General features: G+C 48.7%; 1 protein-coding gene across 5 annotated transcripts in view; it reads left to right on the top strand.

The window, feature by feature from the left end:
* The window catches only part of SCN5A (sodium voltage-gated channel alpha subunit 5), a 176,463-nt gene extending 163,696 nt beyond the window's left edge, over nt 1-12,767 (top strand). For all 5 annotated transcript variants that reach the window (XM_072598942.1, XM_072598938.1, XM_072598943.1 and 2 more), the window contains exons 22-27: nt 722-1,003; nt 2,438-2,491; nt 3,771-3,908; nt 5,015-5,119; nt 6,827-7,097; nt 8,625-12,767. In XM_072598942.1, coding sequence (XP_072455043.1) covers nt 722-1,003; nt 2,438-2,491; nt 3,771-3,908; nt 5,015-5,119; nt 6,827-7,097; nt 8,625-9,859 — 2,085 coding nt within the window. In that variant the 3' untranslated portion in view covers nt 9,860-12,767. The remainder of the gene's footprint in view (nt 1-721; nt 1,004-2,437; nt 2,492-3,770; nt 3,909-5,014; nt 5,120-6,826; nt 7,098-8,624) is intronic.
* Nucleotides 12,768-15,653: the final 2,886 nt, after the last annotated feature.

The following is a 15,653-nucleotide window of genomic DNA, read 5'->3' as shown; positions in this document are numbered from 1 at the left end:
TCAGAGCTGCCCCTCCCATGGTGGAATGGGCAGTTTGGGGAAGTGGTAGATTCCCCCTCCCTGGAGCTCTCTCAGCAGAGACTGGATGTCCTCTTATTTTTTTTCAAGTACTGTAAATACTCGATTAGATGCCCCTTGCATCTAATGAGATCTCTCAACTGTGATTTTGTAATTCCTCTAGAGCATTGTGGTGTGGGGATATTTCTCCCCTAGAGCTTAGAGAGGATACCTTTCCTCCAGAGTTTGAATAAGATAGCTCTTCCCTGCAGATTGGGTGGGATATTTCTCCCTTAGAGCTTCGATGGGACACTTCTCCAAAGTTTGGGTGGGGATATTTTCCCTGTTAGAATTCGACATTTGTACTTCCTAGTCATTTTTTCCACCTCCCTATCCTCAGTAGAGAATCAAAGTCCTACAAGAATAAATGAGGTTTAGGGCAGCTAGATGCTACAGCGGATAGAGCAGCTGGCCCTGGAGTCAAGAAGACCTGAGTTCAAATTCAGACACCTACTAACTGTGTGACCCTAGGCAAGTTACTTAGCCCTGATTGCCTCAAAAAAAAAATGAAAAAGGGAGGTTTCCATCCCATATTATTCCCATTGGGTCATTTTATGGGTTTTTCCCCAGCTAGTCCATAGACATAAGATCCCTGATATTCTCAAGGAAGTCACTTCCAGAGGATGTTTCAAGTAACCAGGGTCTTTGTTTGCACCTACTCAAGGTTGTAGTAAATGCCCTTGTTGGTGCCATTCCTTCCATCATGAATGTCCTGCTTGTCTGCCTCATCTTCTGGCTCATCTTCAGCATCATGGGGGTGAACCTCTTTGCTGGAAAGTTTGGGAGGTGTATCAACCAAACAGAGGGAGACTTACCCTTGAACTACACCTTTGTGAACAACAAAAGTGAGTGTGAGCTGCACAACAACACTGGAGAATTGTACTGGATCAAAGTGAAAGTCAACTTTGACAACGTTGGAGCGGGTTACTTGGCCCTGCTGCAAGTGGTGAGTCTCACAGTTGGAGGGTTTCCCTCTCCTAGACCAATGTAGGGTCTCTACATTTAAATTGGCTCATCCAGCCACATAGTGGGGGTCCTGTGCCAGAGAGGGAATGCAGTCTGGAGAAGGGTCAAGGATTATTCCAACAATATGGGGGTCCAGAACCATGCCAGAATCAGCACAGGGAGGGCTCAGGTTCCTTGGGGAGTGTTTCAGCACCTTGGATAGTTCTCAGGTTTTGATTTCCTTGCCAGTGGAAAATTCTAGGACTATCTGAAGACTGATTGAAAGAGGTATCCAAGTCAACTGCTGGGACAGCAGCAATCAGTCAGTCAATGAATAGTTGGATTTCCTGTCTCTACCAAATAAAAATGTCTGTTTTGGTGCTATAAGTGCAGTCCAAAGAGCAGATACTGATTCACATCTAGAAAGAACAGTGAGTGCGCTGGGGAAGCTGTTGACTCGTCACTATTGTGTTAGTTTAAATGAGGCCCCCTGTCCTGGTTCTGGGCATCAGCCTATGAAAAAGTTGAGTCCCTTCTGTGAAATGTTTGAAATCCAAACTTAGAAAACCAGAGTACATGTTCACTTTCATGGGAGCACCAACTATTTTTATGAAGACAGAACACATCTCCTGTACGATGAATGAGTGGCTAAACTTGAAACTAATCATAAAATAAACCAGAACTCACATACTTGCTCACTAGTTTTCTCATTATTGGTCTGGTTTTATAACCTCTGAAATATCTATCTCTGCAACATCTAATTCAATCCAGCAAGCTTTTCTTAAACTCTTGCTGTATACAAAGTAGAGTGCCAAGCACTCTTTCAAGCTGCTTACAGTTTACTGAGGGGATACAATATATGACCAGATAAATGAATATGAAGCATATGCAAGTTAAACAAAGTCATTTCAAGAAGTATTATTGTCACCTAGCACAATTCCTGGCACACAGTAGGTGCTTAATAAATACTTTTTGATTGGTGATGTGTAGACAGCACCTGAACTGTGCTTTGAAGGAAACTAGAAACTCTCTGAAGTGGAGGTGAGAAGGGGATGCATTCCAGGAATATAGCACAGCCTGTGCAAAGACATGGGGGTTGGAGATGGGATGCTGGTGCACAGCAGGTCAACCCCGCTGAAAATTTAGAGAGGTACCCAAGCCCACCCAGGCTGTGCTAAGTGTCAGGGATATGAAGAAATGCAAAAACAAAGCATGGCCCCTGCCCTAAAGGAGTTCCCAGCATACTAGTCTCAGAGAAGCTTTATCCAGGCCTCCAGAACACTTCTCCAGAGCCCATTCTATGACACTATGACACTAGACTGTCTTCTTTGGCTGGCCCTCTGGACCAGCATCTCTCTAGGTTTTCTAGGTTCCTCAAGTCAGGGGGCCATATGCAAATCTAAACACCTTCCTTAACTGTACATTTTCCTTCCAGGCAACATTTAAAGGCTGGATGGACATCATGTATGCTGCCGTGGACTCCAGAGGGGTAAGTCAACCAAGGGAATACCTCCTGGGTCCTCTGAGGGCAGGTGCTCTGGTCCAGGAATGACAGGGGCCCTGAAATCAGACTCTTCAGCAACTAGTGCCCAGCCATGCTCAAGAAAGATCATTGTCCTCTCCTCTTTGCCAACTCCAAGGGGCTGGACTCTTCCCCTGGCCCCACAAGGAATTGTGAATGTCTCAAGAGATACTCAAAAAAATGCATTTTCATTGACTTGCATCTTAAAAATGCAAGATGAGAAGGAAGAAAGGTGGGAGAAATGCAGAAGAATCTTACCAAATATGTACTATCTACTCCCCTCCACAACTTCCAATGACCACTCTGACTGTCATCATTCAACAAGCACTTATTAAGCACCTACTGTGTGCAAAGCATAGTGCTAAGCATCAGGGATTCAAAGGCAAAGGATGAAACAATTGGCCATCCTCACCAAAATCGCAGCTGCACCCAGTTGAGAAATGCCAACAGTTTCCTCAAACGTCCCTGTCATCTTTGATTCAAAGAGATCTATATATGACCCAAAGCTCCTAACATCCATGAGGAGTCCCTGGAGCTTTCCAAGTTCTCCACTTTTGCTTCCACCTTCATCTCTATCACTGTCTCCCTTTCCGTCTCAGTTCTCCCAAAGCTTTCCTCAGCCCCCACATACTTGTGCCAGTCATATTCCTCAATACAAATTCACCCTCCAGTCCCATCCCCCCTGCTTCAGCTTCCTGCCCCCACAGCCTCCTTCATTCTTCCAGCCTAGTCAATGAGCAAACATTCATGAAACACCTACTATGTGCCAGGGATGCAAGGCAAAAACAAATCAGTCTGCTTTCAGGGAGCAGGGGATGCAACACATATACACATAAGTAAATTCAAAATCTGCACAACGTAGATGCCAGGTAATTTCAGAGAAGGCACCAGCAGTTATGGAACTCAGGACAAGCTTCATTTAGGAAATGACATGATCTAAGCTTTGAAGGAAGCAGAAGAGAGGAAGAAATACATTCCAGCCTGAGCAAAGACTTGGAGGTGGAAGGCGGGAGGGAGTGTCATGTGACTCAGGTTCCACATAGCCCCCTCCTCATATGCCTCTGCAGCTCAGCCCTCTGAATGTCTGGCACTAAAGAAGGATGCTTTCACTCTCTGCCCTCACACCTCCACCCCCAAGAGCCCCCTCAAGCTCCCAGCCATCAGGGACAGATGCCAGGATCCTTGTTTTTCCACGGGGTGATCAGCCGCTCCTTGCCTTTGTCTGCTTTCTCTCTCTCCCTTGCAGTGTGAAGAGCAGCCGCAGTGGGAGTACAACCTATATATGTACCTCTACTTTGTGATTTTCATCATCTTTGGATCTTTTTTCACCCTCAACCTCTTTATCGGTGTTATCATTGACAACTTCAACCAACAAAAGAAAAAGATACGTAGACAGTGGGTTCTGCAGGGCTGTGCATGGGGGTGCTGGGGCAGTTTTGGGGACCAGGACCAGGACCAGGGTGGGGGGTAGGTACCTTCCCAACATGCAGCCTTTCTGTTTCTCACTTATATTTGGTCTCACTCGCTGAGAAGGAAATTCCCCTGCCTTGGGTTACTTAACTACTCTGGGCCTCAGTTTCTTCATCTGTAAAATGAGAGAGCTGAACCCAATAGTCTTTAAGGTCCTTTCTGTCTCCATAGTATTGATTGTTTGCTGTGTGCCAGACTGTGGTAAGTACTAAAGATACCAAGAAAAAAGCAGAGCAGTGCCTGCCCTCAAGAACCTTACATTCTACAAGGAAATAAAGCTGAGCTTTTCCTAAAGGTAGAACCAGCTTTAATAGCTGGCTGATGAATATGCTTCAGACAACTTGTCCTAGACAGAGAAAGTTGTCATTGCCACAGTATAGCCTGAAGTCCCGAGGAAGGATCCCTGAGGCCAAGGAAGAAACAGGATCCTCAGAGCCCAGGGAAACCTCATTGCAGAAATACAGTAAGAGCTGAACCCAGAGGGAACCAGGGCCTCACAAAAGCCCTGCAAAGTGAAGACACTTGTCTGAGGCCAGAGCCTAGACTGAAACCCAAGGGAGCCCAAGCCCAAGCCCATCAAATGACCAGCATAACTTTCTTGATCTTCCTACCTTGACCATCAGAGCAAGGGGCTAATCACCAATGGGGACACTGCTTTGGAATAGTCCCCACCACATATAGTCCCCAAGCTCAGGCAAGTCATTGAACCTCTATGGGCCTCAGTTTTTTCATCTGTAAAAGGGGGGGTTGGCCAGATGACCACCATGGTCCTCTCCAGCTCCAGACCTGCAATCCCCAATCCTGACTTTCTATGGCCTAGCACACCCTCTGTGTTAGTCTGAGCCAAGGATTAATCAGTTCCAATGTACCTGGGCTCCATCTTGACCCTGGCTGAGGTTATATGTTCTGGTACTCCTTGCTGTCTCGCAAGAGTGACCCCAAGCTTCCAGGATGGGGCAAGAGCTCCTCAACTCTTTGTTCACAACAAAAAAAATAACAGGAGTGTTTCTTTCTCTGCACTTAGGGGGGCAAGACATCTTCATGACAGAGGAACAGAAGAAATATTACAATGCAATGAAAAAGCTAGGATCCAAGAAGCCCCAGAAACCAATCCCACGGCCCCTGGTAAGACTCAAAGAGATTCAAAGTGGGCATCATCTTTGCCCTAGAGAGCTCTGGGCTTTGGTGTGACCCCACTGAATCTGCCATCTCTCTGTCCTCTCTGTCCTCCTGTCCCTGAGCACTAAAAATAGATGGATGGATGGTTGGGTTGATGGATGATGGGTGGGTGGATGGATAGAGGGACATTGAATGGATGGAGGGAGTGATGGTGGATGGATGGAGGGAGGGAGCGATGGTAGATGGATGGATGCTGTATTTATTAAATGCATAAGCTCTGAGGAAACAAAGAAAGGCAAAAACACAGCCCTGCCTTCATGGGGCTTATACTCTAATGGGGAGGTAACATGCAAATTATTGTTATGTACATGATATCTACACTATGAATGGGAAGTAATCGCAGAAAGAAAACTCTTTCACTAGGGGGGAACTGAGAAAGGTCTCCTGGAGAGGGTGGAATTTGAGTGGAATCTCAAAGTTTTTAGAGGGCAGAGAATATTTTTTCTTTGTATCTCCAGGGTGTGGCGCAGCACCTGGCACACAGAAGGTGCTTAATAAATTCTTGTACTTGCAAAGTGGCCTGGGCTTCCTTGGGAGGCAAAGGATTATGCCTTAGAAGAGATCTCCAAGCAAAGACATAATGACCAACTGCTAGTCAGATTTGCTGCACGGTATTCTTGGTCAGATAAGAGCTGGGCAACATGGACTCAGAGGTCCCTTCCAGTGCCAAGGCTCTGTGAAGTGTTCCCTTTGTCCCCTGGCCTCAGCTGTGCTATCAGAAAGATAGTTGAAGGAGAAGGTATAGTATTTGCCTATCCTTTCAAAAGATCTCTCAAAATCTGGGTTGGGCGAAATTAGACACATGGAAACATGAAGCAACTTAGGAATAAAATGAATCAATCAACAAGCATGTATTAAGTATCTACCGTGTGCCCAGCACTGTGCTGGAATCTGAAGCTACAGAAACAATGACTGAAGCAAACTCTCCCTTGGGAAGACAGGTCGTACAGTTAATGAGCATGTTAGCTAGATTTAAAAAAGAGGCTGGTTGGAACCCACAGACTCCAAATTTGAGAAGTGGAATAGACCTCAATAACCCTTCTTCCAATCCATAGGATGAGGCAGAGGTCTCTATGCCCCAGTGCCATGCCCACACTGGCATCTAAGGAGGAAGCTGATGGAAGATTCTGTTCCCTCTAACTAACACAACTGCCCCACTGTCTGACCTCACCAAGCATGTGCTAATAGCAGGTGTAGCCTCCCATGGTTCTCCCAGGTTCTCCATTTCTGTCATCCCAGAAGGTAGACTCAACAATCATTGTACTTTGATGTTCATCTTACCTTAGAGAGGCATGGGATACCATGGGAAGAGTGCTGACTTGAGGGTCAGAGAACCCAGCTTCAAATCCTGTTCTACCACTTCTAGCTGTGTGAACCTCTCCTGAGTCTCAGTTTTTTTCATCTGTAAAATAGGGAGGTTGGATGAGATGAGCTTGGAGGTCTCTTCCAACTCTAAGGCTATGGCCAAGTCAGAATCAACCGTGCATCTTTCTCCCTCTCTCCTAAGCCTGTAGCTCTGTGTGCCTGCAACCTTGTTAAGGGGCCAGACTGGGTGTCCCAGCAGTGACTGTGCTGCCTCAGGTTCAGCAGCCACCCCTGTCTCCCACCCTGCAGTGCTTGCTAACACACTTGTGGCCTCACTCCTTGTTACAGAACAAATACCAGGGCTTCATCTTCGACATCGTCACCAAGCAGGCCTTCGATGTCACCATCATGTTCCTCATCTGCCTGAACATGGTGACCATGATGGTGGAGACAGATGACCAGAGCCCAGAGAAGATAAGCATCCTGGCCAAGATCAACCTGCTCTTTGTGGGCATCTTCACAGGCGAGTGCCTTATCAAGGTGATCGCCCTGCGCCACTACTACTTCACCAACAGCTGGAACATCTTCGACTTTGTGGTCGTGATACTCTCCATTGCAGGTATGTGGCAGGGTCCTCCAGGGCGCAGCAGGGGGAGCTCCAGACTGGGAGTCAGAAAGACCATCTGCCCCAGACACTGCAGAGATGTGGGATCCTGATGGTGGTCAGGCTCGCTTGCTTTTATTTGTAAAATAAAAACACCAGACTCAGTGGTTTCTAAAGTGCCTTCCAGCTCTAACTCCATCTACTTGGGCAGAAGATTCAATACTGAATTGATCAAATGGCCCAACAGATTACCCTAATCCAAAGTAGATTGTCTCTGAGGAAGAACTGGGAGGGCTTGGAAGAGGGGGAGACTTCTTCTGCCTTAGTGACAGAGAACAGGGATCAGGAAAACCTTCAAAGAAGGAACATCCAAACAGCCTTGAAGGATGGTTTCCACTTCACCCAGAAGAGGTAGAGAAGGGAGGGCACTCCAGGTGGTCAGGACAGACCAAAGTGTGTAGAGAAGGGTGACTCATCCAATTTGGCTGAAGCATATTCAGAGGTTTGGATGTGGGAATGGCCTTAAAAGTCACAGGATCCTAGACTTAAAAGAGACTTTTGAGGTCACTTAGTCCATCCCTCCTTCTTTTATAGAGGAAGAATCAGTCCCAGGAAGATCAATTTGCCCTGGGTAGCACAGGGAGTGAGATTTGAACTCAGCTCCTCTGACTTCAAAGTCAATTCCACTGTGTTGCTTGGCTTCCCTAGAAGTATCCTGGGAAATAAAATGAGAAGCTCAAGTTGGGGCCAGAGCATGAAGCATTTCCTTTGTCTGCTCACTCCCCCAAATTCTCCTATTGTAGTCCTAAAAGGGACTATTCTCATGGGACAGAACTTGAGGAGGCAAGAGCTGAGAAGTCAGAAGTTTCAATATGCCAAGGCAAAATACACCAGACAGAAAGAGACAGGCTGGCAGGGGACCCATTGGAAGGGAGGCATTTTAACCTATTAGCACCCTGGGTGATCCTGCTCCAAAATCACAGGGTTGGAAAAGACCTCAGGGACCACTGAATTAAACAAGTATTCCCACTACAGCCTACCTGACAAACTGTCAGAAGCAGTCCTGGAGAGGAGTACGGGATCTACAGGCATGGGTTACTGGAGGGTAGCGATGATGGGGGATGTGCCAAGACCCAGATTTGGATAGGGGGCCACAGACACCAGGGTAGCTCAGAAGGAATGAATGTACCAGAGACAAAGGTTTTCATATCGTTTTCACAGGGCAGCTTACTGTGCCATGGTGCAGAGAGGGCTGTAGTCTTGGACAGCTGAATTCTAGGTCCTTTTCTGCCCTTGCTCCCTGACCTTGGGCACATCTTCTTGGTCCTCTGATCCTCAGGACCCCATCACTGAAAAGATGGCAGTGATCCTAGACTCCACTATCTAGGGATGTCGGAAAGAGCAGTGAGACAGGGATTGTGGAAATGTTTGGGAAAGGATGCAGCTTTAGGCAGATGTGAGCAGAGGTACTGGGGAGGCATCCTCTCTAGGGTCTGAGACAAACAGCCAGTAACTTCCTCTCCCTTGTTTTCTTTGGCTCAGGAACCGTGCTCTCGGACATCATCCAGAAGTATTTTTTTTCACCTACGCTTTTCAGAGTCATCCGCCTGGCCCGGATCGGCCGCATCCTCCGGCTGATCCGAGGGGCCAAGGGGATTCGCACGCTGCTCTTTGCTCTCATGATGTCCCTCCCTGCCCTCTTCAACATCGGCTTGCTGCTCTTTCTGGTCATGTTCATCTACTCCATCTTTGGCATGGCCAACTTCGCCTACGTGAAGTGGGAGGCTGGGATCGATGACATGTTCAACTTCCAGACGTTTGCCAACAGCATGCTCTGCCTCTTCCAGATCACCACGTCCGCTGGCTGGGACGGGCTCCTCAGCCCCATCCTCAACACCGGGCCCCCATATTGTGACCCCAACCTGCCTAACAACAGCAACTCCCGGGGAAACTGCGGGAGCCCGGCCGTGGGCATCCTCTTCTTTGTCACCTACATCATCATCTCCTTCCTCATAGTGGTTAATATGTACATCGCCATCATCCTCGAGAACTTTAGCGTGGCCACCGAGGAGAGCACAGAACCACTAAGTGAGGACGATTTTGACATGTTCTATGAGATCTGGGAGAAGTTCGACCCGGAGGCCACTCAGTTCATTGAGTACACGGCCCTGTCGGACTTCGCAGATGCCTTGTCTGACCCTCTGCGCATTGCCAAGCCCAACCAGATCAGTCTCATCAACATGGACCTGCCCATGGTAAGTGGGGACCGCATTCACTGTATGGACATCCTCTTTGCCTTCACCAAGCGGGTCCTGGGAGAGTCTGGGGAGATGGATGCTCTGAAGATCCAGATGGAGGAGAAGTTCATGGCGGCCAACCCCTCCAAAATCTCCTATGAGCCCATCACCACCACGCTCCGGCGCAAGCACGAGGAGGTGTCTGCCATGGTCATCCAACGCGCATTCCGAAGACACCTGCTGCAGAGGTCGGTGAAGCATGCTTCTTTCCTCTACCGCCAGCAGACTAGCGATGGGACCCTGTCCGGAGACGACGCCCCAGAGCAAGAGGGCCTCATCGCGTACATGATGAAGGAGAACTTCTCTCGGCCCCTAGGTCCATCAGACTCTGTCTCCTCCACGTCCCTCCCACCATCCTATGATAGCGTCACCAGAGCCACAAGTGACAACATCCAAGCTCGAATGTCCGAGTACAGCCAGACCGATGACTTTGTGGACTACCCCACGTCCCCAGACAGGGACCGGGAGTCCATTGTGTGAGGCCCTCCTCCCCACCTCCCTACCTCCCTGCCCACATAGCTGGGACAAAGTAAACACAATCCTCTCCTGCTGTGACAATCAATCAAGGCACCTTCTTCCTGAGTGTTTGTGACAAAATCAGCTTCCACGGATTTCCTTCTTTTGGTTCCCAGGGATAAGCGATACCCTTTGACTCTGCCCCCTCGAATCCGCTCCTGGTGATGTGGCTCATAAGCACAGGGCATGCTGGGGCAGGGTCAGCCTCGTGAGTGGGTGGTGCTCCAGGCGTGTGAAGTCAGGCTAATGACGCCACCTCTTGCACCTTGGGTTTGGAGAAACGTCCCAAGTCTAGCTGCTGTAGCACAATGGGATTCTCTTCCTGTATATGTATGGGCTTTCATAAATTTGTTATATTTGATATTTTTTTACTTCAACAAATAACAGTCCTCTTCCCCATCCCTGTTCCCAACCTAGAAGTGATGGTCACTCCTACTGCCTCTTCCAGCCTCTGAGTGAAGGCAATGACTTCTTCCTTCTGAGTTGCCAGACCAAGATGGAAAACTTGGAAGAACAGCTCTCCGTGCTGGGCCAGGCTCTTCCCAAGGAGAGAGAGAGACTCTGGGGATCTCTGGCTCCCCAGGCTTTGTAGCAGCACCTAGTCACTGGCCCTTCTGATAACATGACAGGCGTGTGGACGGACAGCAGCCACATCCTGCCCTAGGCTGGGAGGCCCTCAGCAAAGCCAGGTTCTCCTTCCCACCACTAAGGGAGCCAAGTCCAAAGCCACAGGGCGAGTGAGTGGCCCAGCTGGGAGAAGAGGCCCAGGTCCTGTTTTTATCTCTGCAGCAGAATTACTGCTTGACCAGTAGCAAGCTACTCCCACCCCTCCACTCCCCCCCACCCCCCCTCACCCTGGCCCTGCGGGGGGCCTTGGTCTCTGTCTAAAGAATGAGGAGGCTGGACAAGACCATCTCATAATTTCCCTTCAGCTTTCTGTGAAAGGGGAACCCCTGTTCCTTTATCATCAAAAGTACAAAATAATCCCTCTGAGAGGGGGAGCAGGGGGTGTCTCACCTTGTCCTTACAGAAACAAGCTTTCTATAAGCACTTCTCTCACGTAAGAGTATTAAAAACAAATCAAACCAAAACATGATGACAATCACAGGCACTTTGGAGGACCCTGTTTGCCTCTTCCAGGAGGAGGAGTAGGGGCATTAAGGAGGGCAAGATGCTTTCAGGGAGTGAGCATTGACTGAGAGGCATAACTGTGGCTCAGCCAGCAAGGAAGGCAACTCCAACCCCACCAGACAAGGATTGACTTGGTTTGTTGTGTCGAAACAGCCTTGGAGTCTGGCTGAGAAGCACCAGTCTTTGTTAAGGAGATGATCTGTCTGATCTTTGCTCCTGTTTTAGGGGAGTGGGAGCCTCTGAGGGCCAGAGCCAAGGGGGAATCAGGGAGTATCAGGGCCCAGGCTCCTGCTCTGAGGCTACTGCCCAGAGCCATGGATCAACAAGGCCTGGCTTGGTGTGTAAGGAGAGGGGGTGTGGGGATGGTACAGCATTCCTGTTGGCTTCAGTTCAGCAATGGAAATTCTGGGTGCTGACATCAGAGCCCCACATCTCTTCCTGAAATGAAGCCTCTGACCCGAAGAGATCATGAGCAGCCACAGTGGGTTCCAGAGTGGCGAGGCGGGAGAGACAAAGGAAGGACACATTTGGCCACGTTCAAGGCCTCCCTTTGACCCTATGGAAAACAAGTTCCCTCTTTTCCCACCTGTTCAAGCTTCCAGTCTTTGGACTCAGGAGGTCTGCCCACAGGATGAGCGCATTATGAGGAAAAGTAGCCATTTGCTCTCCATCAGGGGAAATGGAGGCATCAGGGACACATCTACCCCAGGCCACAGCTGTTTGTGGGTCAAAGCCTGAGTTCCTGAGTGAGGCAGGCAGAATCTATGCTGGGGCTGACAGCAAGAGGCCCACATAGGAAGGATTTTTCAGGGAAAAACAATATCTTTTTATAGTCCTTGAAACCCAAACAGCTCCTGACCATGCAGATGTGAAACCCCACATATCTGCATACCCCACTTGTGTTTCTAAACACACACACACACACACACACACATATAGAGTTAAGTGACCTAGATCAGTAACACACCTATGTGGCTTCTACGCATCACCTTTACCAACTAGGGGATACTTGGCCCAGTGCCCCTTAGTCTAGGCCTGGGTCTAGCAGCCAAATTAGAGTGTGAAGTTGGGCAAGTCACTTTATCTCTCTGTGCCTCAGTTGGACCCACATGAAAAATGGGTTTAATGATACCTACCTCTCACAGGTGTTGACAGAGCGAATGTCTGAAAAGCTTTGGGTGAGCTAGAATGAAAGGCACTACGGGGGTGTAAAGTATTATTTCTCCTCACTTTCACAAAATGTTTCCATGGCATCCCCCACTATTTCCTTGTACCCTACCCCCTTCTCCACCCCTATGCCCAGTTCTCCTATCCCTCCCCTTCCCCTTCCCATGAGTTCCTATTTCCTCCTGAATCTAGAGTGAAGCTAGATTTCACCAAGTAATGGCTCCCACAATGTTTCTGAGTGAAACCTTATTTTTGTATCAGTAAATTTTACTCTTTCAGACTTCCCCTGATGTGAGAGCCATTTTTTGTACCCTCGGGGGATGTGGCTTGTCCATGTCGGCCCCTGTGGCTTCATCTGTGCCTGTGAGGATGGACTCTGCGGTGGGCACACTGACTGTGACCTAGCACCAGTAGGTTGGTTTCTCAGCCAGACGGACAGAGAGTGACCCAGCCCCAGAAGGCTAGGGATGCAGTGTGCTTCTGTCCACAGTCTGGGACACACAGAACCAGACTACTTAGCCTATCATACTTCTCCTGGCATTTTCATTTCAGAATTGCACAGTGAACGGGGAGGGGGGGAAGAAGGGGTGTGGGAGGGAGGGAGGGAGGGGCAGGAATCGAGTGCCAGATGATGTCTGAACTGAAAAAGCACTTGTCACTGAGCTTCATGTAAAAAGAAAGAGAATAAAGACCTATTTTTAAAACAAATCAATAAACAGCTGTCGTGATCCAACCTTGGGCTCTGTTCTTCCTCCAGGGTCATTCTGGAGGGTCTCTTCCCCCACATCCAGGGACCCTCTCTCCACTCTTCAGGGGGTAGAGCATTGAACTTGGAAGCACAAGTCCTGGGTTCTAGGAGTCCCAGCTTGCTGCTCAGTTCTGTGTGATCATGAGCAGGTCCCTCAACTTCCCTGCTTCCTCCTCTGTGAAATGACAGATTTGCCCAAAATGGCCTCTGAGGACCCTTCTGAGTCTAGAGCTATGACCTTCTATATTATCTTGGGCAACACTGAATCTCTGTGGCCTCAGTTTCCCTTTCTGTAAAATGGACTTGATGTTCTCTATCAAGCACCAGCTCAGGCTCCCAAGCTAGGAAAGCTTCAAATGTGGGCAAGCTGATGAGCTGTCATCGAGAACCAGCCTTGCTTCATACTGGAGAGCTTATCACCTGAAAGCTGAACCCGCATTCATGAGATTTCCCTAGGCACAGCGACTCCCAGACCTGGCCTTTGAAGCCTGCAGGGCACCCACCCCCAGGAGATGCAGACCAATTGGAAAAGAACTACTTCATAGAGGGCTTTACAAGTTACGATATTTCCTGAGGCACACACACACACACACACACACACACACACACACACACACACACACATTCCCAGTGTGGCCAAGGAGAAAAGGAATATAAATAGAGGAGAGCACCAGGCAGGCATTCAGTAAGGCATTTATGAAGTACTTAACTATGAGCCAGCATTGTGCTAAGTGCTGAGGATACGAGAAAGGCCAAAACGAGTGCCTGGCCTCAAGCTGCTCCCAGTCTAATGGGGCCAGGCCCAATGGCAGACAACTCTGTTCATGGCATCTCAGTAGATGGAAGGGGAGCCAGAACAGGTGGGATGGACAGACTCCAAGGACAGTGGCATTTAGATGGTACCTTCAGGTTCACAAAACCCAAAGGGCTGGACTCCGTCTTAGAGAATCCCCAGGACCCAAGATCCAGCTATTTGCACATTCCCCAACATGGCCCAATGAGCAATATTTGGAGGATTGGCAAGATGAGGAGTGCAGGGCATTGGGAGGATGGAGACAGGGTAGTAGCTTGTAGCAAGCCTTTAGTGCCAGGGAAAAGCACAGAAGGTTAGGGCTAGGAGGCATCTTAAAGATCGTCAGCTCCTGCCTTCCTCCACCTTTATAGGTCAGGAAACAGAGAAGGAGAGAGGAAATCACAGTGTGCTCCGGATCACACAGGTAGTGAGAGACTCAGCCAGGACTGGCACCCAGGTCCCTGACCTCCAGTCCAGAGCACCTTCCACCCTGCTGGACATCTCTCAGAGATACTTTCACTGGCAGCGCAAAATCGCTTTTCTCAAAGTCACGGTGATTTTCTTTAGGACGTACCCTTGCAAACTCAACTATGGGAGAATTGATGAGGCAGCCCAAAAGCCAGTTTCTTTGCCAAGCCGCAGGTGGTGACGTCTATAAGAAACATCTGATGGAGGGTTTCCTACCTCCTGGTCTGGATTGCCCAAGGGGAAGATGAGCTGAGGGTCTGCCAGACCTCATCCAGGGGTGGGGACCTCGCTTTGCTGTATTTATGACACAAGGGAAAAAATCAAGCATTTATTAAGCCTCTGCTGTGTGCCAGAAACCATGGATACAAAGACAAATAGAACAATCCCTCCTTATAAGGAGCTCACTAGTCTCAAGTGGGGCAGCTAGGTGGTGCAGTGGATAGAGCACCAGTGCAGGAGTCAGGAGGACCTGAGTTCAAATCTCACTTCAGACACTTGACACTCACTACCTGTGTGACCTTGGGCAAGTCACTTAACCCCAATTAACTCATCTTAGGTCATCTCCAGTCATCCTGATGAATATCTGGTCACTGGATGCAGATGACTCTGGAGGAGAAATGTGGCTGGTGACGTATACAGCCCGCACTCACTCAAAACAAAGTCAAGTGCAAGTCATGTCATCATTTCTCTGATGGCATGATCTTCTTCAGCAATGAAGGATGAACGCACACACTAGTCTCAGTCTAAGGACCTGAGAGCATCAATAAACAGTGAATAAACAGAAAGATATGCAAAGCAGTTCTGTACAAGAGAGTGAGCTTGGTAGGGAGACAGGGCTTAAGTAGTTAGGATTAGGGAAGGCTTCCTGCAGAAAGTGATGTTTTAGCTGAGACTTAAGGGAAGGGATTCTACAAAGAGATGGTCAAGAGGCAGCCTTGGAGACACAGTGGATACAGCAAGCACTGGCCCTGGAGTCAGGAACACCTGAGTTCAAATCCCACCTCACACCCTGACTAGCTGTGTGACCCTCAGCAAGTCTTATCCTCTGTTTGCCTCAGTTTTCTCATCTATAAAGACGGGAATAATAACAGCACTTATCTTCCAGATTTGTTATGAGAATCAAAGGAGAGCCTATTTATAAAGTCGCTAGCACATAGTAGGTGCTATATAATGGTTAGCTACTCTTATGATTAAGAAGGATGACATTCCAGACAAAGAACCAGCCAGGAAAGGCAGGCTTGTGGGAGAGAACAGAGAGACTGGTCTGTAGAACACTTTGGTCTGTAGCAGGTAGGAAGGAGAACCATGAAGAAAGCAGTGCTGAAGAGATGGTTAGGGCCACCTCGTGGAGACCTTTAGTCTCTCATCTGAAGAGTCTCTCTTTGGTGGTAGAGACAGTGAGGAGTCACTGGAGTTCATTTAGAAAGGGAGCGGCACAGTCAGAGGAACTT

Source organism: Notamacropus eugenii, chromosome 3 (assembly GCF_028372415.1).
Source record: "Notamacropus eugenii isolate mMacEug1 chromosome 3, mMacEug1.pri_v2, whole genome shotgun sequence".
NCBI classification, from domain to species: Eukaryota; Metazoa; Chordata; class Mammalia; order Diprotodontia; family Macropodidae; genus Notamacropus; species Notamacropus eugenii.
Note: the sequence above shows the minus strand (reverse complement) of the source record. Positions and strands in the feature narration are given on the sequence as shown.